Source organism: Haemaphysalis longicornis, unplaced genomic scaffold (genome assembly GCF_048455015.1).
Source record: "Haemaphysalis longicornis isolate Haplotype H1 unplaced genomic scaffold, Haemaphysalis longicornis Haplotype H1 scaffold_1, whole genome shotgun sequence".
NCBI classification, from domain to species: domain Eukaryota; kingdom Metazoa; phylum Arthropoda; class Arachnida; order Ixodida; family Ixodidae; genus Haemaphysalis; species Haemaphysalis longicornis.
The window spans coordinates 24450925-24473401 of NW_027526203.1; the positions used below are offsets into that span (position 1 = coordinate 24450925).

General features: G+C 45.7%; 1 protein-coding gene across 1 annotated transcript in view; it reads left to right on the plus strand.

The window, feature by feature from the left end:
* The window catches only part of LOC144175559 (serine protease HTRA2, mitochondrial-like), a 62312-nt gene that overhangs the window by 39209 nt on the left and 626 nt on the right, over positions 1-22477 (plus strand). The window contains exons 5-6 of the mRNA XM_077704627.1: positions 275-383; positions 3849-4005. Of these exons, the coding sequence (XP_077560753.1) occupies positions 275-383; positions 3849-4005 (266 nt within the window). The remainder of the gene's footprint in view (positions 1-274; positions 384-3848; positions 4006-22477) is intronic.

Here is a 22477-nt window from a genome sequence, read left to right on the forward strand (position 1 = left end):
CTCTAATCTATTTGGTGGGCATACTAAAAGAGTAGTCCCAGCCTTTGCAAGGTTCCATCCAGAAAGAAGCGATTATGCCAACAAGAAACTATTTTGAATGGGGTTGGCACCTCCTCTGGGGCAGTATTTCTGATTTGTAAGTTGTTTTGAATGTAGTGTGCTTAAATCTGAGGTTTTGGAAATGTTGCTTTTGTGCGGCGGTTCCTAATTGGTGCTGTGCTTCTTATTAATGGCGTCACGTGACGAGGCCCTCATGTTCTGCATCTACTTTCAGGATGGAAACGTCATAGGCATCAACACAATGAAGGTCACTGCTGGAATCTCCTTTGCCATCCCTGCCGACTATGCGCTCACCTTCCTGGACGAGGCCTCCAAAAAAGGCCGTGAGTGGGTGCTTGTTGCTTTTGTTGTCAACACTCTGTCCCCAATGTTGTACACGCTCACGCAGTTGCATTGGCATGCTTGCACGTGTCATTGAGTGTGCTGAAGTCCCGAGCACTATTTTCAGCGACTAGGTGAAGAACACTGATATGCTGCGAGGAGCAGCAGTGTTGATTTCAGGACGTTTGTAATTGTAACCAAATCAAGGGGCATCTCTCTGGAGACTCCCTGACCAAGTGGTCTGGTTGGCACCAATGCATTGCTGCATCATGTTGGCAAGGCTGGTTCAGGTGGCAGTGTGTTTAACGGGATGTCACCCGCATAACTAGTGCATGTGCAGACCGCTGTCAAAGTGCAGCATTGCACAGATTTAGCAGCACAGGCATAGGTGGGCAGGGTGTAGGCAAAAAAAGGGAGCAATCGCATTACAGAAGGAACACCTGCATCATTTCGAAATGGTTTAGGAAGGTGAATTCACACGGACCTAGTTACGAGAGATTTTTCTCGTTTGAAAGATGCCAAAGGGGGAAGGAGTGTAAATTGGGAAGCTGTTGATGTGCGTGCCTGCAGGGTTCAATACTCGTGGGGGAGCGTTGCTGTTCTGCCATTGGTCAGCACTGCTGTTAGCTGTCGGCGAGTATGTGGGGTCACTGCAGACCTTGCTGCCGATGGTTGCACGCATTGATCATCGCTTGTGTGCGGTACAAAGCGATCAAGAATGTCAAATGCAGCTGTTCAGAACGCACTTTATGTGTTCATGTGCACCTGGTGCAGAGCAAGCATGTTTTCTCACACTGCAGCAAGTCGGCTGGCAGTGGCTGTGCTTCTGAGCATTTGAAAAATTTATTGTCGAGAAGCTGACTAGAAAGCTTTGTTCTCTGCAGGGAAGGTGCATAAGCAGGCAGTTCAGTGTGCGCATACAAATGCAGTTGCAATGTTAGATAGGGAACCCAGTTTATTACAGTAGTAATTGCTTGGGCTGTGCTAGGAGTAATTTTTGGTTTTGAAGAAATACGAAACGAAAAGTTTACAATTTCCAGTTCAAAACCTTAGCATTACAATTTCTTGAAAATGCTTCAGTAACTGGGTCATTTGAAAGCTTTTGTAAAATTTTTATTGGCATGAAACAACCGTAAAAAAGCTATCCTACTGCTTTTAGGTCTATTGGGGATGTATTGTATGTGGAGGGAATTTCGATCCCATGTGGGCACCTAGCCACAGGTGTTTCATTAGTGTTCCAAGAGTATAACTGTTTAAACAAGCTAATTATCTCAGCTTTCTTGAGCAGAAAAAAAAAAGTTGCTGTTTTATGTCTGTAGTGCATTCAAGTTTTAAGAAGGCAAGCTTAGTATGTGGGGCAACGCCAGACATGTGAAACCTTGCAGGCATTCCTTCATGGCTTGGTGATTATTATCCTTGCATGGGTCCCTGTCTGAGTACTAGCAATGCATTAATTGTATTAAATGGTTGTAGGGGTGAGATAGGCTTTATTGCAGATGAAACAGGCAGTGCAGGGAACGGGAACCGCTGGATTCATCTGTAATCTGCAGGGAACCGCGTGTTTCATGGAGGTAACTGCTGGGAACCGTCTGTCGTGGCAGTACTTTTAATACCTGTGCTGTGAATGTCCCCACAAGCACAGAAACCTTAAATATGGGTTCTCCTGAGGGTTCCACCTCATATAAATCTCTGAAAATCATTGCGCCCATAATTGGTGCAAGTGAGCGATAGAAAATGTGTGTTGTTTGCAAACTAGCTCTTTCAGTGCCGCAGTTTCCTTGCCTTGTGGCAAGAAAGCTTTATCTGGGTGTCAGAGTACAGAGCGAGACAAGTTTGTTGTTGAGAATGTCCCACATCGAAAAAAAAAGAACATGATAGGTATAAGAAAAAGTTCACAGTTGTGCATAATTTGACTAGAGAACTGGGGACTATGGCACTGCACAGCTATGCTTCCTTGTCTAGAATGTGTTGATGAGGGCCAGTTGAGTTTTATGTCACAAGTTTCAAGATTTTGGAAAAGCATGCTAGCCTTGCAATAATGTTTGCCTCCTATTGCACAGCATAAACAAGTGCCTTGCAACCAGCATGAGGAATTCTTTCGGTATAACTTGACTCGGCTAGACACTAGTCAGAGAAGAAACTTTTTAATGTAATGCTGCCACGTGTTACATGGTGGTCTTTACAGCAGAAACAGAGTCCCATTACATTTCTTGCTTGGCCTTTGTGAAAAAGCTCAAAACCCTCTGACTGAATGCTGCTACTTGGTAATCTGATTCAGCAGATTATTTATAGTGCATGAAATTGGCCCTCATAAGAGAAGTGGTACATGGAAGGTTTTTCTGACATCTGGCACAGTTGTTGGCTATCAACACAGGCACAGAGGAGATCTTGGAGGCTGTATACTTTTGACAAACACTTATGGTCAATTCTGGGTGACCTAAAGAATTCCTTTGGAAGATTAGACCTGGTGAAGGCCTTCAAAAGGTGGAGGGACCAGTTTGGATACCATTTATGTGGCTGGCAATCATATTTGTGGCCAACAGCAGAATTTTGTTGAGCTGTTTAGAAACAAAGGGCTGTGTATTACTTGTTGCTGTGGCCCTCTGGCTACAAGTCCACAAGCTTGATTCCTGGCTGCAGTGACTTTTAACAGCAGTTAAAGCTTGAGCTTGGTCCGGTGGCAAAGTTAAAAGAAAAAAACAAGAAAAAAGAGGCAACTGGTACCTCCTGGCAAGGAGGAAGAGCACGAAAGCAGTGTGCATCAGATAACAGCGGAGGGCACGCGCTAGCATCCCAGCCTAGCCTCCCAGCAGAGCTCAACTCTAGTCAGCCCAGCTTCCAGCAACGTTGAGTGAGCTAGCTTTACAGCCAGGTTCAACTCTACTCCGGAAACACGTGGCATAAAAGAAGGTGCGTTGGCGACACACAGTGCCTTGTGACTCCGTACCAAGCACATTGTTTTGACTTCTGCAAAACATGGGTCGGCCAAAGAAGTGTGCAACTCTTGAGGAATGAAGAAGAAGGGCAGTGCAAACACCGTCATGTCACTGCTCTAGAACATCACCCCTCAACACAGCCTTAGCCTAGCAAGAACATAGCAAAGCGTTGCAAAACTTGGCAAAACCGGAAGAAGCTAGGTCGACCCCCAGCTCCGCTGTTTCTCTAGACTTGCACCAATTTTTTTTCTTTTTTTTTTCTTTTTTTTTATGGAGGCAGATAGCGTATGTTTGATCATGCTGATATAGGCTGGGAAGGCCCGAATGGGTTAAGCCTCTTTCATTCCCGCCAGGAAATCGGCCACTTTCTGTGGGTCTACAAGAGACATTCATGCACTATAATGACGTAGGGAGACGGGGCACGAAACCAAATGTGCAGGTCGCCCTATGCCTGTTGAATTTGTGATTCGTGCTTTTTGGGCGTGCCCCCCCCTTGGGTAACGTCTATCCGTGGTGGGTGTGCGTATGCAGAGGAGGAGGCGTCGACCGACCGGTGGTACCTTGGCATCACGATGCTGACCCTGACGCCCAGCCTCATCCTGGAGCTTCAGCAGCGGGATGCCATGTTTCCCCATGTCCACAGCGGTGTGCTCATCTGGAGGGTGATGCTGGGATCGCCCGCCAACCTGTAAGGTCGCACGCTGTGCAGCAGCTGGCTTGGCTCGTTGCCGGGTGGTAGTGACGTGCACGTGATGGTTTGCAAGGACGTGTTTGACGCAACCGCCATCCCCGTGGCGTTAAACTTCCCCGAGGGTGTTTTGCAATCTAAGTTTGCATGCAAACTGTCCGCCTTTGTCTCTTGTGGTTAGTAAAGGGGTGGAGCAAATATTGGAGTGCACAAGGTCAAGGCTGCCTGCGTTTGGCACTGGCCTGGAGGAATTGCACATTTTCTTCAACTGTGCTTTTTTGTGGTGTGGTTGGCTGCAGTGGAGTGAAACCTGGTTTTGGTGAGTTATTATCTAAAAGTCATATACAGTGCAGACCATTTATAATGTACAGTGTATACTGCTTATAATGTATGTAGCGGGAGCTGCAAAAATCCACACTATAAGCGGTACCGCGCTATAAACAAAACGGGCGCGAATCCAACTACCTTGCATCGTACCTCTCAAGTCATCCCGTATTTATCATCACTCAAACGCACAACACTTAAAAACATACGTATGGTCTTTATTTCATTCTTTTTTTTTTCCACATCAGCCGCTGCTGTTGGGTCTTGCACATTGCAAGCGCAGTCTTACAAATGGCGAGCACGACTTTAACTTCCGTTGTGTTTGTGTTTTGAAGGACCATGGCTGCATTTTCAGCATCTATGAACAGATGCTGTGTGGGACAATGTGATAAGAACGGCAGCGGGATTTTTTTTACCCTATCTTGTGTTCCCGACGCTGACGGCGGCTGCTTATCAGTGCAATGTACTGTAATCTTCAGCTTCGCGCGGCTTGCTATCTGCAGCTGTTTGGAAAGGGAAAAGGTGGTGGCTTATCTGCACAATGTTCTAAAGCGTGCACCGCATGGAATTATTTCTTGCAAAAATTCGCAGTGCATGCCGCAGGCACGGCGACATAGGTGCTGGTACAATTGGCGTGGTATGTGCGGCGCAGTAAGAGGTGGCAACATGGTGTCGGCAGTGGCCGTGAAGTGGTGGAGGCAGCTCTAGCGGCTGCTTCTAACTGCTCGCTGAAGTGCCGCATGAGGCGCAAGCGAAGATTCTCCCGCAAGAAAAGAGCTGATAATCTGGGCAAAAAGTGGAATATAAAGTGCCGTCGACATTGCTTGCGAAAGTGCCCATCAAACATCTCTGGTGCGGCCAGCTGGCTGCTCAGAGCGCTTCGAATCTCCCGCCATTAGGTACGCGTCTCCCTATTGGTGCAAGTCATCAGGTATCTCCCACTGCTATGCAAAGAAGCTGCCGCGAGTGCGAAATCGTCGACACGAGGACAGTTGTGGTTATTATGTACGTGCACATGAACTAAAAGGTGCCTGTTTTTTTCTTGTGTGTCGAAGTTACAGGACAGCAAGGGATGAGGGCTGTGTGAGATGGCCGATTTCATCCATTCTTTTTTCTTTTGTTACCCTAAAACGATGCCCCAGCAGCACCGGTCGATCAGCGGACCTGCCAAAAAGCCACACTATAGGCGGTATTGTGTTTCGGGCAACCGCATTTTAAGTGGTATGCTTATGCATTGAGTCCTATGGCAGGCAAACCAGTAGTCACAAAAACCTGCATTATATCTGGTCCCGTGCTGTAAGCGGTTATGCTGTAAATGGTCTGCTCTGTAACTACTTATATTGGTGTACCGGATATAACGTGGCTTTTCCTGGCAACTGCATAAGCTTACCGCTTATAATGCAGTTGCCTGAAGCACAATACCGCCCGTAGTGGGGCTTTTTGGCAGGTCCGCTGATCGATCAAGCAGCAGGGGCATCATTTTAGGGCCGCAAAAAATAAAGAAGAAAGGTGGATTTAGCCATTTGACGCAGCCCACGCTCCCTTCTGTCCTCTAACTTAGACACAGAAAATAAAAAATAAAAATAGGCACCCTTCAGTTTGCGTGTTCCGATTGCACTCACGTGATAGGCACAACTGCCCTTGCTCCCACCTCTGAAGATAGCGAGCCCACTCCTCCCCCCTTTCCCCCCCCCCCCCCCCCCCCCGCTTGGGCGTGGTAAGTTGTTGTGATTAGAACATTGTTCAGATAAGCAATCACCCTTTTCCTTTTCAAACATCTGGAGGTAGCAAGTCGAGCTGTGACGCCGGAGGTTTCCACTACCTGTGTGTTGTGCTGATGAGCAACTGCCTTCAATATCACGACGCAGATGAAAAAAAAAAAAAAAATCCGGCTTGCAAACTTACCACGTTGTCTCGCCGGCATAAGCTGGGCTGCTTCCCTCCATGCGGCATTCATTCTTCTAGATGCTAATGAACGCAGATCTCTCAAAAACGCAAACACAAAGTATAATTAAAAGCCACACTCTGGGTTTAAACAGTGCAGCAGCATCTAATGCGAAAACAAAAAAAAAAAGACGAAATAAAGATCGTACCTCTGTTTTAAGTGCCATGTGTTTGAGTGATGATAAATAATGATTGAAAGGTTGCTTGCGATACGGTTGGATTCGTGCATGTTTTGTGTATAGTGCGGTACCGCTTAAAGTGTGGATTTTTGTCGCATGACATAGTACGTTAGAAGTGGTCAACACTGTATTCCCTTCACATGCATTTCCTAAGCCACACCTCTAAAGAAACGGGGATGTGGGGGGAAGGGGGGGGGGGGGGGTTGTGAAGAGGTTTCACGGGGTTTGCAAAGCTGCCTTTTAACAGCAGAGTAGATTGAACTTGTAGAGAAGCTTGAACGTGGTCTGTCGACGTTAGCAAAAAAAAAAAAAAAAAAAAAGCCTTTCGGCGTGAGTTGCCCAGCTAAAAAAATACCGGCGCACATGAGCGTCTGCTTTGTGAGGAGCACCCAGCTGCGTCCAGGCTTGTGCGTGAGCTTGTACTGCATGAGGGGCTCCCTTCTTTGTCGTCGTCGTTGTCATCTTTGGCACTGTGGGCCCGTGGTGGGCTGGTCGCTACAGGGCTCCCCCTTGTAGAAGCTGAGGCCATTGTGTTGCCCATGTGACATTCTTCGTCGGTTGAGCTTGGCAATTCTGGGGCAGGGTTTTTGAGACAGGGAAGGTCTAGGTGGGTCGGAGGGCGGCAGCGTAAGTGGGCTTGACTCTGTTGGCAGCAATGACGTCTTGGTGGCAGTCTTGGGTTGCCACTCGCCATCTTTCTGCTCCCTCTCTCCTGGGATCCGCTGCCAGTGTGGCGAGAAGCTAGGTCGACCCCCAGCTCTGCTGTTTCTCCAATTACGCACCACTAGTGCGAGCTGCGCCAGTTTGCTTTTTTTTTTTGTGGCCCTTTTTTGTGTAGCTCACCCAGCAAAGACAATTTTCCCACTGGCAGTGGGCAAGCTGGCTTTGATGGGGGGGCTGCACACCATACTGGCTTCTCTCCATGGTAGTAGCACTGTGGTCAAGCTGGCTTTTTTGCTCAGTGGTGACGTTGTCTGACTAAGCCACACCCACAAAACTGGCGCAGAGACAACTTTAGGGCCAACTGCTCTCAAATTTTCATCATAAAAAAATTAATGTCATCTAATAGTGCACATAAAAGGAGTGCCAACTGCAATACTCTGCATTTCAAACTGGAACGTGCGTAATACAAACGACTCGTGAAGTTTGCCGTTTTCGGAACCGAAACTGAAAAAAAGGTGGCCATTACTAGCAGCCGGAAATGACGTGGGTGACAGAACAGAAACAGGCATGCCAGAACCGGCGGCCGCTGACAGCAACCTCCAGATGTGCGTGGTGGCGTCGCGTTTTGCACTGTTACTTCCACAGAACTTCCACTATCACTTTGTGGTGGCTAACGGAGTTTGGCGCACCGCGTGGCTATCAATCGAGATAGATTGCTTGGCAGTTATTTTTGCATGAGAACACCTGCCGGAGTAGCAATCCTTGGCATTGCGAGAAAAAAGCAGGTCCAGATTTACAAAGTTTTTTCCTTGTATGATATCGAAAACCAGCTTTAGTTTGGCGCCGCCAGAGTCCTTCAATGCTTTACTGGTCACGAAACTTCGGCGCTCGTTTCATATAGGGACCGCAGGTGCCACTACAGGCGCCACCGCCGCACGAAGGGCATCCAGCCGCCGCGCGTGCGGCATATTGGCCAGCTCTTGGAGTGCAAACGCTCGCTGCTTTTGGTGTCTGCTCGCTGATTAAGTGTGCTTTTTTTTGTAGTAGTTAGCGATGAATAGTCCATTCATTGTAAATATCACCTCCCTTCAATGGGGTTTTATTTTTCCAAGTAAATTACTGTAGACTTCGGCCGCGAATGGCAACGGCTTCTGCGTAATCTGGCACAAGCGTTGCGCCGTCATGTTTACGGATTTTTAAATCTCTATTGCTTTTCTTCTTAAAGCAAAAGTTGTAAATACTACAGATACGGTAGCTCCGTAGTCACGGACTGCTGCGTGCCCATCGATAATACGATAAAAAAAAAATTAAAGAAACCAAGTACACGTCGTTCAGACTACTACGCTTAATGAATCTGTTGATTGCTCTGGAATGCACAGAATGCTAAAAGAGATAGCCCAGTAGTGTTGTCGTTTCGATGAGTGGGCGCATACGTAATAACATCTAAAAATGCTGCAGAAACTCGAAGGATCAAAACACGAAGAGATATATGTTGCACCATGTGTCCTTCTGCATCCACACTTTGCAATCCTTGCAAAAAAAGGAAGCGAAAAAAGAACAATTAAACTGATTTTATCACACGCAACAAAAAAATTTCAATATTACGAAGGGAGACAAAAGAGCGTGGTCCAGCGTACAAAAATTTATTTTTTTGCGCTGCGATGTGCAGCACACGGAGTAGACAGAATATTACCACGTAGCCAAGAACGACGCAAACCTTTTCTGAATGAAGTTTATTAAAGCAACCTCCTGCTCTACAAAAGACTAGAATAAAACACAAACGTCGAAGAAGCAGTCCGCAGTGTGACGTGCACAGATTAACGTCGATAAAGTGAGTTGTGCGGCGTTTGCTATGCATGCATTACTCTCGGAACGTTATTAATTTCAGATCCATAGAAATAGGATCGAGAACATTGTCGAAGAAACAAAAATTGAAGTTAGCGACAAGGTGACACCCTTTCCATATTAAACAATATTGTCCTACGGGACGTACGACAAAAAGAGCAAACGGGTGCTCCGGTTGAAACGCCACATAAGAAAACCGGAGGCGGCCACGTGCGGTTACAAAATAAATAAAACGGACCCTAAAGGATAATTCGCGGAATTATGAAAAGTAAAAGCACAAGGACATCCCAAAGCTTTTTTTACATGCGAGCCTGTGCGCAAGGTAATAAAAGTTTGCAAACAGGTAATGAAGCAAAGCTACTACCTGACTGATCTGACAAAAATCCGTCTTTAAGTTAGGCTTGTACAATTCTAGGTTGCTTTTTTCATTCTCACACACAGTGCATTCCCAAACACTGCCAGACACTAATAATTGAAGCTGAAATCTCCCGTTTCTTGCCTTGGAATGGCGTGCCTCCATTTCTCACGCAGCTCCCCGTCGCTCCATTAATAGAACAAGAAAGCACTTTCTGTTGTATCGTTGTACAAGGTACGACATCCCGGTATGCAACACATTTTCGGCATCGTCATTGCACTATTTAAGTCACATCACAACAGCGCGAGATGCACGTTACATTTTTTTCCCGCACAAAACAAACACAACTCGCTGCGTCTCCGCCGTTCGAGCCAGCGCAACGTTGCCGGAGGAATGACCTCAGTGAGATGGTGGCGCCACCGCGCAGCGGCCAAACGCAGCATATGAAGCTCTCCCTGAGTTACGGAGCAGTTTCGTGACCAGTAAAGCATTGAAGGACTCTGGCGCCGCCTTGGCTATTGTTTTGTGGGGTGGGGAACAAATCGCAAACTGTTTTTACTACGTCTTTACGTGCAAACAGCATAGTGAATATCTGCCCAGTTACTACTTTCACCTCACTGCACATCGAGGATCGAATTGTAAAATCAGTTTGAAACCATACGTCCGCTTTCAAAGCTAGATGGTGCACTAAAACACGAAGAAAGTTACCTATCTACTGCTCTTTGCTACTTTCACATGTGTAGTTGATAACATTTTACTTTCAGGTAAACTCAGTCTAACAGTCTGCAAAAGTAGATACACTCTAACCCACTTAAACAATATTGAAATGCCACAAAGAAGTCATTGTTATAACCAGTAATTAGTAGAACAGGGTTGGGCTGAAAAAGTTACTTTTCCAAGCATTTAGTAGTCTTCACCCAATATTTACAAAACGGAAATGGCACTGCAGCCAACCACCCAGACTTAGCCATGCCTGTGCCAGCTGACTCCACAGGGCCTCTAGGAAAGACCACCATCTTCCACATAGGAGAAAGTGTCCGCATCAAATCCTTGACTTTGTTTGCTTTCTTTTTAAACGATTGGCAGGTTGTATGTCACTGAAGCGGCGTTGTTTTCTGCCCTTTGTAACAGTGGTAACCAGCAGTAGCCTAGAGAATCCCCTTTACCTCGCTGCAGCTTTATTTTAATCTAGACAGTGTTGAAGAGGTTCCCCCTGCCTCTTATTTCCTGGGCCAGCTGACAGCAGAAGATAAGAGGGGCAGTCAGGAGGTCTCTTCCTTCAGGGATAGCGTGGCTACATAAAAGGCACCAACTTTTTCTGAGTGTTGGAGAGGTAGAAGATGCCGCAACTTGTTTCATGCTTAATGTCATGCCTGGTCACTCACAATGCGCACGGGATCTCTCACAGATCTCCAAATGCTATATTTTATGTAGACTCATACCGTCAGGCTCAAGTGTTATAACCAATAATAATGAAAATGACCATCATAATAAATGGTTTATTTTACCATATAACCCGCCGCGGTGGCTCAGTGGCTAACAGAAGGATCAACATTTGGGCGAGTTGGTACTGGTTATGTATCATCTTGATGAAACAACGTAAAAAACGGGGACACTAGGAGAGAAAGTCGACAGGACGACGCTGTACTCACAACTATTTTTTAATAAACTGCAACACGCATATATATACTATGTCCCCAAAACCCACGTGCGCTCACAACATGACGCACATCGAGATTATCACTACAAAGTAACACCAAACTCTAAGTCACGGACTTATCTAGAAATAAGAATTCTTTTTCATGTAATACTATCGACGGCTCACTTATGCAGATATCGCCTCTTTTTCTAATGTGAAATGCTTCGATAACTTCCCTAGTGATCTGATTAGTGTGAACCGAAAGGATGGTGGTGTCATGAAAAAGCGGAAAACACCCATGCTCGGAACAGTGTCTGGTGACATGTGAATCTTTCTTGTTTTTAGTGCGTTTTTGTGCTCTAATAATCTTATATTCATGCAACGACCGGTTTGCCCAACATATACGTGGCCACAATTAAACGGAATTTGATAGACCACCCCCGTTTTACACTCGACTAGAGGGGACCTGTGCTTAACAGAGCATTTCTTTTTAACTGCAATATCAGATTCTGCCAATTTTCTTTCTATTCGACCACAAATTTTTCCCATCTTAATGGGTGCTGAAAAAACAACATTTATACCAAATCTACCAGCAAAAATGTTGAGCCCATGTGACAATTTATGCTTATACGGAATTACTACCACTTTTTTCTTTTTACAAGGTTCACCCTCCCTTGGTTCTATGGAGGTAACTTCTTTTATCCGCCTAAGAAGCTTTCTTGTTGTTGCACAAAGAACATGCTCAGGAAAACCTGCTGTTCTTAACCGCTCCATTTGTACTACAAAACTTTTTGAAACCTGATGAAAGCAAGACCTGGAAAGGGCCGATAACAAGCATGAGAAGCCAATGCCATTTTTTACTATCTTGGAATGCGAGGAATTAAAATTGAGTATGGGTTTTTCCGATCTCGGGCTGTATTCCCAGCACACGTGCGCATTAGTTAAATAGAGTTTAACATCTAAAAATTGCAACTGATTATTATTTGGTACTTCATGCGTGAACTGTAGACCAAAGCCATTATTATGGAAAATTTGAACCACCTCTGTGAATGTCTGTTTGAAATCACACTTCTTCACAAAAACAAGAAAATTGTCTACGTATCTTAGAACTTTAATTATTACGTCTTCCCCCCTTTTATCAATATTCCTATCCACCCTGGCCAGAAAAATATTGCTGAGTACTGGTGCAACTTTTGACCCCATGCACACCGCCGACCGTTGGCGATACACTTCCCCACTTCACACAGGTAGACGCTAAATAGAAAGAAAGCATTTCAAGAAAACTGCTGACCGACACACCGCTACTATTACAGAATTTTGGCTCATCATTATCTTCGGCAGTTTTCTTGAAATACTTTCTTTCTATTTAGTGTCTACCTGTGTGAAGTGGGGAAGTGTCTCGCCAACGGTCGGCGGTGTGCATGGGGTCAAAAGTTGCACCAGTACTCAGCAATATTTTTCTGGCAATGGTGGATAGGTATATTGATAAAAGGGGGAAAGACGTAATAATTAAAGTTCTAAGATACGTAGACGATTTTCTTGTTTTTGTGAAGAAGTGTGATTTCAAACAGACAGTTACAGAGGTGGTTCAAATTTTCCATAATAATGGCTTCGGTCTACAGTTCACGCATGAAGTACCAAATAATAATCAGTTGCAATTTTTAGATGTTAAACTCTATTTAACTAATGCGCACGTGTGCTGGGAATACAGCCCGAGATCGGAAAAACCCATACTCAATATTAATTCCTCCCATTCCAAGATAGTAAAAAATGGCATTGGCTTCTCATGCTTGTTATCGGCCCTTTCCAGGTCTTGCTTTCATCAGGTTTCAAAAAGTTTTGTAGTACAAATGGAGCGGTTAAGAACGGCAGGTTTTCCTGAGCATGTTCTTTGTGCAACAACAAGAAAGCTTCTTAGGCGGATAAAAGAAGTTACCTCCGTAGAACCAAGGGAGGGTGAACCTTGTAAAAAGAAAAAGGTGGTAGTAATTCCGTATAAGCATAAATTGTCACATGGGCTCAAAAATGTAGCTGGTAGATTTGGTATAAATGTTGTTTTTTCAGCACCCATTAAGATGGGAAAAATTTGTGGTCGAATAGAAAGAAAATTGGCAGAATCTGATATTGCAGTTAAAAAGAAATGCTCTGTTAAGCACAGGTCCCCTCTAGTCGAGTGTAAAACGGGGGTGGTCTATCAAATTCCGTTTAATTGTGGCCACGTATATGTTGGGCAAACCGGTCGTTGCATTAATATAAGATTATCAGAGCACAAAAACTCACTAAAAAACAAGAAAGATTCACATGTCACCAGACACTGCTCCGAGCATGGGTGCGTTCCGCTTTTTCATGACACCACCATCCTTTCGGTTCACACTAATCAGATCACTAGGGAAGTTATCGAAGCATTTCACATTAGAAAAAGAGGCGATATCTGCATAAGTGAGCCGTCGATAGTATTACATGAAAAAGAATTCTTATTTCTAGATAAGTCCGTGACTTAGAGTTTGGTGTTACTTTGTAGTGATAATCTCGATGTGCGTCATGTTGTGAGCGCACGTGGGTTTTGGGGACATAGTATATATATGCGTGTTGCAGTTTATTAAAAAATGGTTGTGTGTACAGCGTCGTCCTGTCGTCTTTCTCTCCTAGTGTCCCCGTTTTTTACGCTGTTTCGTCAAGATGATACATACTCAGTGGCTAAGGCGTTGTGCTGCTGAGCACGAGGTCGCGGGTTCGATTCCCGGCCGCGGCGGCCGCTTTTCTGATGGAGGCGAAAAGCAAAAACGCCCGTGTGTACGAGATTTCGGCGCACGTTAAAGATCCCCAGGTGGTCAAAATTAATCCGGAGCCCTCCACTACGGCACGCCTCATCGCCTTCGTTGCGTCGGCGCGTTAAACGCTACAATCAATCAATTTTACCATATAACATATAGCTAAGTTGATGATGCCGTGACTATTCATTGTTATATCGAATATATTGTTATAACCGGTATTGTCATAAGTGCATTGAACTGTAGTCATTTCGCGACTGACAAAAAGACAAAGAACACCAATCCCCAGGAAAAACGACGAAATATGAATAAAAGACATTGTCTGACTATTACAATTCTCCCTAATGTGAAATTTGCACACAGTGAAAACTGTAGTCTTCTTGGTCAAGGCATGTAGCTGCTGCGTCTCGGGAAGTAATCTCGTGATCTGCAAACTCATGACGGTGCATGCTACTTTGGCATTATCTCTCAACACGTCGCCACCGCTGAGTATGTTGTAAATCGTCGTGTTTGAATCTCCTGCACAAATGTCATGTGGTGCGGATGAGCCATGCAACGAAGAGGACGACTAAGGACCGATGCTCGTGCAGCATGCAGTGCATGCTGGGCTTCTGTGGTTTTTGTGAACTTGTAAGAACAAGACACTTGCTTTCGTGGATGCCTTGTTTTCCGTCTCCTTTTTCGGGTGCCACCAGATGCCCAGGCGTGGTTTTCCCACACAGGTCTTGCGCGGCTTTGGCATACTGTCGTCCCCCTCACACTTTTGCCATATTTCCTCCTCCGCCTTCCTTCTCGCTGTATCTTTTCTGCCTTCGGTGTCCTTTTTGTTTGCTCGGTTACATTGAGGGACGCCAGCGCCACGAAACCACTGGAGCAGGCGCTTAACTCTTTCGCTACCGCCGGAAAATTGACTAATTTTAGGGGTCCAAGAAAACATTTTTTTTCCGGCTAAAATTTGGTTAGGCACTAATTGCAGGAACACAAAATGCAGATTATTTAACGGCCTTTCCAATAACACCAGTTTTTTGAAGGTTTTTATATATCATAGTTGTAGAAAAATATCAAAATCAAAATTTTTGTCAAGTTGTCGAAAAAAATGATGAAAGAGGAGTTGTGTATGTCAAACCACCGGTAGTAGAAAAAAATTAGAATATACATTTTGTAGGAAAACATTTCAAAAACACGCCCTAGAAAAAATGTCGACTTGCGTGGAACAGTTTGTCAGATATAAAAAAAAATGTTTGCATGCACGGTGCTCGTGTCATGCGGTGAAGCCCAACCTCCAATTCAAAATGGGCAATTTCGGGTGGTTTCCTGGAATAAATCTGGCGGTTTGTCATTATCAGAGGCACCAATTTGCCCCCACATAACGTAAGAACATCTGGTCAACGGCTGACTTTGCATTTACAGCGAGCACAATATTTGGGACAAGCACGCGATGCGGAAAAAAACATGCATGAAGTTGGAAACGGAACGCTGTGGCTGATGCTTGTTGTCGTTCACGGTCAGTTATCTCTAAAAACATAAACCTGAGCTTTATTATCATCTTCTTACTCGCAATTGTAGCCTTGCTCGCAAAAATGAGGTACGATGAGCTAGAATCGTGCCCTGCGATCTTTGGCCGAGTAGCAGTTGCGCGATGAAAAAGATCAGCACAACGAGCCTCTTCTATTGAAGCGCCACCTAACAGTTTTCAAATGAAACAGTACAAAAACTTATTGGAGACTCCGTCCGAATAGACAGTTCAACTAAGCAGCAACATTAGACACCCGGATATACCCTCGCATGGAAACAAAACTGGAAGGCGAACAGCTGGCAGTGTAAGGCCGGTTTGAAGCGCTGTCTTCGGCGGAACAGATATCTGGTGACTGGGTGTGATCTTTTGACTTGCATCCGAAGTTCTTATCGCAGAAATCGGGTTAGGGGTGGGGGAAATCAGGAGCGCCGTGCTTTGTTCGAGGATCAGTCGCGGACGCTCCAGGCGCCATGGCAGGTAGCCTTGAAGTTGGGTAACTGCGTAGTAGCGCTAAATATGAATTTCGTGATGCAGAAACAAAACCGAAACTGTTTTAAACTGTTCGCGAATGGTCCTGGGGTAAGTAGAACTACCACAGAACTTAGAACAACGTGCGCAAAGGCAATAAAACTGCCTAAAATCATAAAGTAGCCTAGCAACCGGGCACTGCTTGACATTTTCAGCCGATTTCTGGGATTATTACTGTCAGAGTGCGAACCTGACGATTGAAAATCGTTTGCTGGTTCACCATTCACGCCCTGATAGCAAAAAAACAAACGCTGGTGCAGAGTAATTACGAGTGGCACGCATTCTTCGCTGGGAGCAGTGACGACGCGCGATGACCACGCCCCTTTTCCACACCCAGGTGATTCAAACGCGTGTCAAAAATCACCTTTTCGTTGCAAAAATGAAAACAAAACTGATTTTGAAAGGTCATTTTCTGATCTAACTCTAAACAGCTTTACTTGCTCGAGCAACGCCTGGAACGCTATGAAAGCGCTTCCAAAAGTATTGATCGATTTTGATAGGCGCGGTAGCGAAAGAGTTAAGAGCTTGCACTCTAAAATAATGTAGTTTAAGAGAGGAGCAGTTTTGTTAGCTTTTGCACTTCGCAAAGACGACGGCTGATCTTTGTGGGGATATATATTTGTTACCACGAACAAGGTTGATTTTGGTTCACTGAGCGAGTGAGGGAAATGTCGCACAAATGCTTATACCGCTGCACAGAACAACTCAAGTTAGGTCGTCAGACTTTTTGAGATGTCTAAGGGGTGAAGGTGGTGTTGGGCCAGCCCAAATGCAGCAAATATTGCATGCGGAAGTGCAAGTGGTCAAAGTTCTGTAAAAGGTCCTTTTTTTTTGTGACAGATGCAACAGGAGTGATAAATGTACAGGCAAATGCACGTTTTGTGCTATTTTTCTGGGAAAAAAAATTATTTTTACCTGTAATGGTAGGTGTAATGTAGAGCAACAATGAGTCCTGTGATGGCATCACAGGTATGCGGCCGAAGAACCCGTTATCCCCCGAGGATGCGCCATGCAAAGATGTGGACGGAATTGGTGCTCCTTGCTACACCATTACGGCGGCTTGCACAAAGAACGGGCAAATGAACCCCACGCACGGGTGCCTCGCATCTTCGTTGCACAAGGTGTCAGCAGGTTGTGCAGGTTCTGTGCAGCAACATGCTTGGCATCCGACGTTATCGTTGGTTGGGCATTTCGGTATCTCAGGAACCGGCATACCACGCTTCTGCCACGTTGTTGACTGTAGAATGCATCAGATAAGCCTGCCAGCACCGCTTAGAATTGTAATGTTCACTAGCTGAGGCGTATGCAGTGGCTGAACGCCCTCCGCATAATCAGAGACACTCAACTGTGCCCCCACCTGTGGAGCTTGCCTGGCTCGTTCCTGTGTCGTAAGAGGCGTGTTCGCACCAGGCCGAGAGTCGGCTGATTGGGCACTGTGCCCGCAAGCAGTCGGTGCTTACGGCAACACCACGCCAATGAGGACTCGCCAGCGCATCAGTTCCCGTCTGCAGGCATTCTGCAGACTCACTCGTGGAGCAATGAAAGTTGTAGTGCAAATGGTGAATTCAGTATAGAAAACATTACCTGAGTACAAAAACAGCAACAACAAAAAAAAACAAGTACTATCGGGGATTCGAACCTGCTAATTGCAAAGAATGCACACAGTGCTTCAGACCACTTGGCTATAAAGTATAGCCAGGCTATAGTATAGCCTGTTTTTTTTTTTTTTAGTTTCAGCAGTTCCAGCAGCATTTCCAGCTGGTTCTTGAATAACGCTTGTGCTGTAAGCGTTCCCCAAATTCCCACGAATATTCCCACAAAATTCCCAAATTACCACAAAAATTCTCTAGCGACTGCATTCCTTAGTTGGTAAAAGCAGTTGCAAATGTATGGTGGTGCTGCTGACCGCTGTGCTTGTTCACCCAGTGGAAAACATGCTTCCCACACCTTTGTATTACACTTTAAAATGACAGTTTAAGTTGTTTTTAATTCGTAAATACCTATATTAACTTCACTGACTCTTCCTCCGCCTTTAAAGGGGTCCTGAAATACCTTCCGCCGATGCATGGATGTACATGTAACCAAATAAAGCAATGTATTAGCAATCTCCTCGCGCAAGAATTTTGTTAAAGCGATGAGTGTTAGCTGAGAAATCGTAAATAAAAAAACGCGCATTATCGTCGCGCCGCGTTTCCTCCTCCTTTCAACTTGCTCTCCGCTGTTGACGGCGGCGAGCCTTCCCTCCCATGATGCTGTGCTCCGCAGCGGTGACGTACTTCCGCTATTGCGCTGCTCAGACTGTCGTCTGCTATGGGCCAGCTTTGTTGACACCATGAATCCTGCACTCCGCTCAAGGCTGGAAAAGCGAACGAAAAATCTGGCCGCATGTGTGCGGCGGCTTGGACTTTGCCCTTTCGCGGTGTACGTCGCTGCAGTTGCTATCGGCGGCACGTGACTTTTTATCGGCGACGAACTCGCAGCCGCACGGGGAGGATCGTGCGCTCGTTCTCTTTGATGCACCGCGCACTGTTTATCCAAAAAGCGCCGTATCAGATGTGGCCCCGCTGGTGCCGGGTCTTATTTTGCGGCAGTGGTAATTCCTGCCGGCGGCATGTGAAAAATACATTTTAAACCGATACAGAACCCGTGCAGAAAACGCTTCAATCATGTGACCAGTTCAGCTTGGGGAGACGCATGGTGGAGAGCGGCAACGTTGGCAAAACATGCTCTGCCGCGGCTCTGAGCTTTCTAGCGCTGGATCGAGCGCCATTTCTTTGAAAATCTCAAACATCAGTTGCCTTAGCAACAAGGCACAAACCGCTCTAGAAGTCAGTTACGGTTCCGTGATTCCGGTTCAGCTCGGGGCCCCACCTCGCGACATGTGGGCACTGCAGGCGTACCACTCACTCCCATTGGGAAGTGCGAGATGCGTTTGGCATTACAGGAGGCGATGGTGTGTGTGTTGTGGATGCCTTTGTTTTGCGATGAAATGCGACGCTGTGCTTCTGCGGGTGGATAGTGCTTCCCATGGTCTGGATTATCTTTCTCGAGCAACGTACGACTCAACCTCGCATGGGGTATGTGCAGTGTGCGAGGCTAAAAGCCATCTCGGCTTGTGCGCCAGAGTTAAGTGACTTGCTGTTCGTCCCCACAAACCGCGCGCGAGGCGAGAGCCGAATTTACGACGGGCAGGAGGAGGCAACCCATCGTCTGTCAATCACGGTTCAGACTTGCAACACATGTTGTGACGTTTGTTCGTTCGAAACGCATCTCTGGATTGTTTTGAAGTTGAATAAAGTGTGTGCGTCAAACATGGGAATTCGGCTCAGGGCGTTCTCTGCCATTGCACGAAAGAAGTGCCACGGGGCTTCAACGCTTTCTTTATGGAACGTACTCAGGTAAGAGAATATGCATGTCGTGTTATGGCCGTGTTGTATTTAATACAAACGGTTAAGCGTTTGTTTACACTTGTTTCGTTTGTCGTAAAATGTCCAAGCACCCCGGCACTACGCTGGCAGATCAGCGGGCGAGCTGACGCTGAGCAGACGACTCATCTCTTTGGCGGAAGTGCGTGAAAAAGCCGCCCAATAGCAGGATGTCTAGCTCATGACGAACATCTGGGGATCGATGACGTAGACATGTGAAGATAGCGGCGTCCAAAAACACGAAGGGAAGGGTGAGAAAAAAGCGACAAACTTTGCAACAAAAGTGTGAGCTTTCCACTGCGCGTAAAAGAGTAATGCTTGGCACAGATGACGTTGACGACCCAATCTAATGATTGTGCTAGTTCATTTAGTGTGCTCAAAACGCCTTTCAGGGCCCTTTTAATTGACCTTAGATATTCCGCTAGTGTACCAGTCGGCGAAGCGTAACATGCACGGCGGTGTGGAGCTACCTTGATTTGATAGGCTTTACTAAGCTTGATGCAGTTTAGAAACTAATAAACTAAAGGCACATTCTTCTAGGCACAAATTATTTTGTGGCTTAGTTTCAACTGCAGTGCTCTAGAAGGTTTGTAGTGGGCTCACGGGGCATCTCTGGCTGATGCACTTCGCATTGATGCCGGCAGTTAGTGTGGGGGAGGGCCATCCTCCTGAACATTCGCAGCTTTCCAAGGCTGAAGCCGCTGAACTTTTCATACACAAGCAGTGTAAAAAATCGGTAAATGACAGTGGGGATGTCTCAGACCTCGTTTTAATGCAAATGGTGCCGTATTATTTTTGGCAGTTGTTCCGGTTAAGGTTTCATCACTTACACGGGGTCACGAGCCCTTCGGTTTGGTGTTGGTGCAGCCGTAGAGGCTTATGTGTGAGATTTTATTCTATGAGTGTGTGCTGTGCACCGTAGCAGGGTTCGCACAGGTCCTTGAAAACCTTGAAAACCCTTGAATTTAGAAGTGTCAATTTTAAGGCCTGGAAAGTCCTGGAATTTTTAAATGGTCCTTGAATACCCTTGATTTTTCCGGAGAGAATCAATGGCCCTGCGTTTTCACAAGAATTTAAAGTGTTTTTCGTGGATTTTAGGTGTTAACAAATGTAAAGAAACATTGTAACAATCAAGTTTCAGTGTATTGCGTGAAATTACAAGTTGGGTGGATTTTCATTATTACAAGGCAACATTGGGAGCAGGCACTTGTCAATCCAATCCATATCATGATACAATCCAGTGAAAGCCAGCTTCTGTTCTCTATCTTGCATCTTCCATCTAGTCTGTGCCTCATACGCTCCATCTACGTTTGCTTTTACGTGCAAATGGTGGACGTGCACATAGTTCATCCTGCCTTGAAGCAACACTTGCTCCAGCTGATGCTCTTGCTGACAAAACAGGTGATGCAGGCAACATGAACTAAGTTTTGAAATCAAACAGCCTCAGAAAAACAAAGAAAAAAGAAAAACCTGTAAATACCAGCCATGAAATAAAAAAAATAAAGCTGGGGTAGCATTTACGAACCCGTTAGCGCCTATCTAAATGTGCACTGATGTGCTTAGCAATTGGGCAATAACGGAATTTTGCATTGTCTTGAAAAAGTTGTAAATAATCCCGGATAAAACATTAGATAGGGGACTTGGAAATGTGCTTTCTGGTCCTTGAAAGTCCTTGAAAACCCTTGAATTTTTGCTTTTGAAGCCTGTACGAACCCTGCTTTTGTTCTAGGTGTGCGTAGTGCAATCAGCCTGGGCAAGTTACAACATCGATTGTCCATACAAGTATTACATTTGTGGACCGTTTGTGCTGTGGCCAAGTTCGACAGCATGCCCAGGTCAACAAACACGTACAAACGTGTGTTGAAGAATTGAAACAATGTGCAGAACACTAGGTTTGAGCGCCTTTTGTTTCGAAGGGACGGCATAAAACTAGGACCCATTGTGGTGGTTCGTTTGATGTTTCCCGCGAGTACTTTTCTTTATAAATTAAAGAGTTTATCTAAGCACCTCCCACCAATGAACTACAAACACCCCCTGAAATTTTCTGAGCACTGCTTTCCCCCCTCTGTCCCTTCCACATTACGGCCTGTTTTTCGTCCACACTGTTCATACCTTCATTGGTATATTAGTATGCAAAAACAAGGGAAGGAAATTACATAACAAAATTAAGTGATGTTTGCAGGCAGGGTATCTTTCCCTTGAGATTCCTTTTTGCCGGTGGCCTATTGCTACTCCTGGAAAATATTTCTGGCTACGCCACAGGTGCTGGTGTGTCGTGAGTGAAAGACATTAGTACTGCTGAAACGTTAAATAAACTCTTTATTTACAACATCCGAAAACATCGGTTTTCCGTGCAGATTACGTACAGCCGCCAAATTTTAAATATCGCGGGAGCGTCGACCAGTGGGAGGGAAAGTGCCTTGTCACATTAGAGAGCAGCGAAACGAGCGAGAATAGATTGCACTGTTTGCTTGTGATGCAACCCCTTTCTGCTTGTAATAAGTCGCCTATCGTCATTGCCTTGAACAAGGCGCAGGAGAAATTGCTGTTACCACCTGGCAGTAAAGATAGCCAGTTGATTACCAGAGGAAAGAGGTTGTGTCGTGATCATGGGAACACCCTAGCAGATGACGGGTGCACTAGCAGGACCGTTCTGCGCGTGCAAACGTTGTGATCTGCGCTCACTCAATTTGTCGGTAGACACACTTACGATATTAGAGAGTATTAGCAGTCCGTCTGTTCTGTCGTGTACGTAGTTACCGTGTTGACCGGGACCCGTCTGGGCACTTGTGCATTCGTCACGGTAGGGGGATTAGTTCCGCGGGCTGGCCTTCGCCATGTCCGCGCATTTGTTATGGTGGGGTGCGCCTCCTCGCTCTTCCTCCTCGCCCTTCCAAGCACGCAGGCGCAGTCATGTCCTGGTGAACACGGTAACTCCGTACACGACGGAACAGATGGACTGCCAAAACTCTCTATTATTAAAAAATTCGGCAGTTGTACGTAATCCGCGAGGAAAACTGAAGAAAACTGAGGAAAAGCAATCGCGCTAATGCTGCAGCAATTGCTGCATTAGCGCGAAGTAGCTGGCACATTTGAGACAAGCAGGCTTTGGTAACGTTTTTCATATCACAGGGATATAATTTCATCTTGTCATTGTTGCATGAGCGAAGGTAAAACAGATATCATTCACAGTGCACGTGACACGCATGCAATAGATAGTAGCAATGTCCATGCCATTTTTCTTGCGGCACCTACGATTACAGAAGGAATAATCATACTTTGG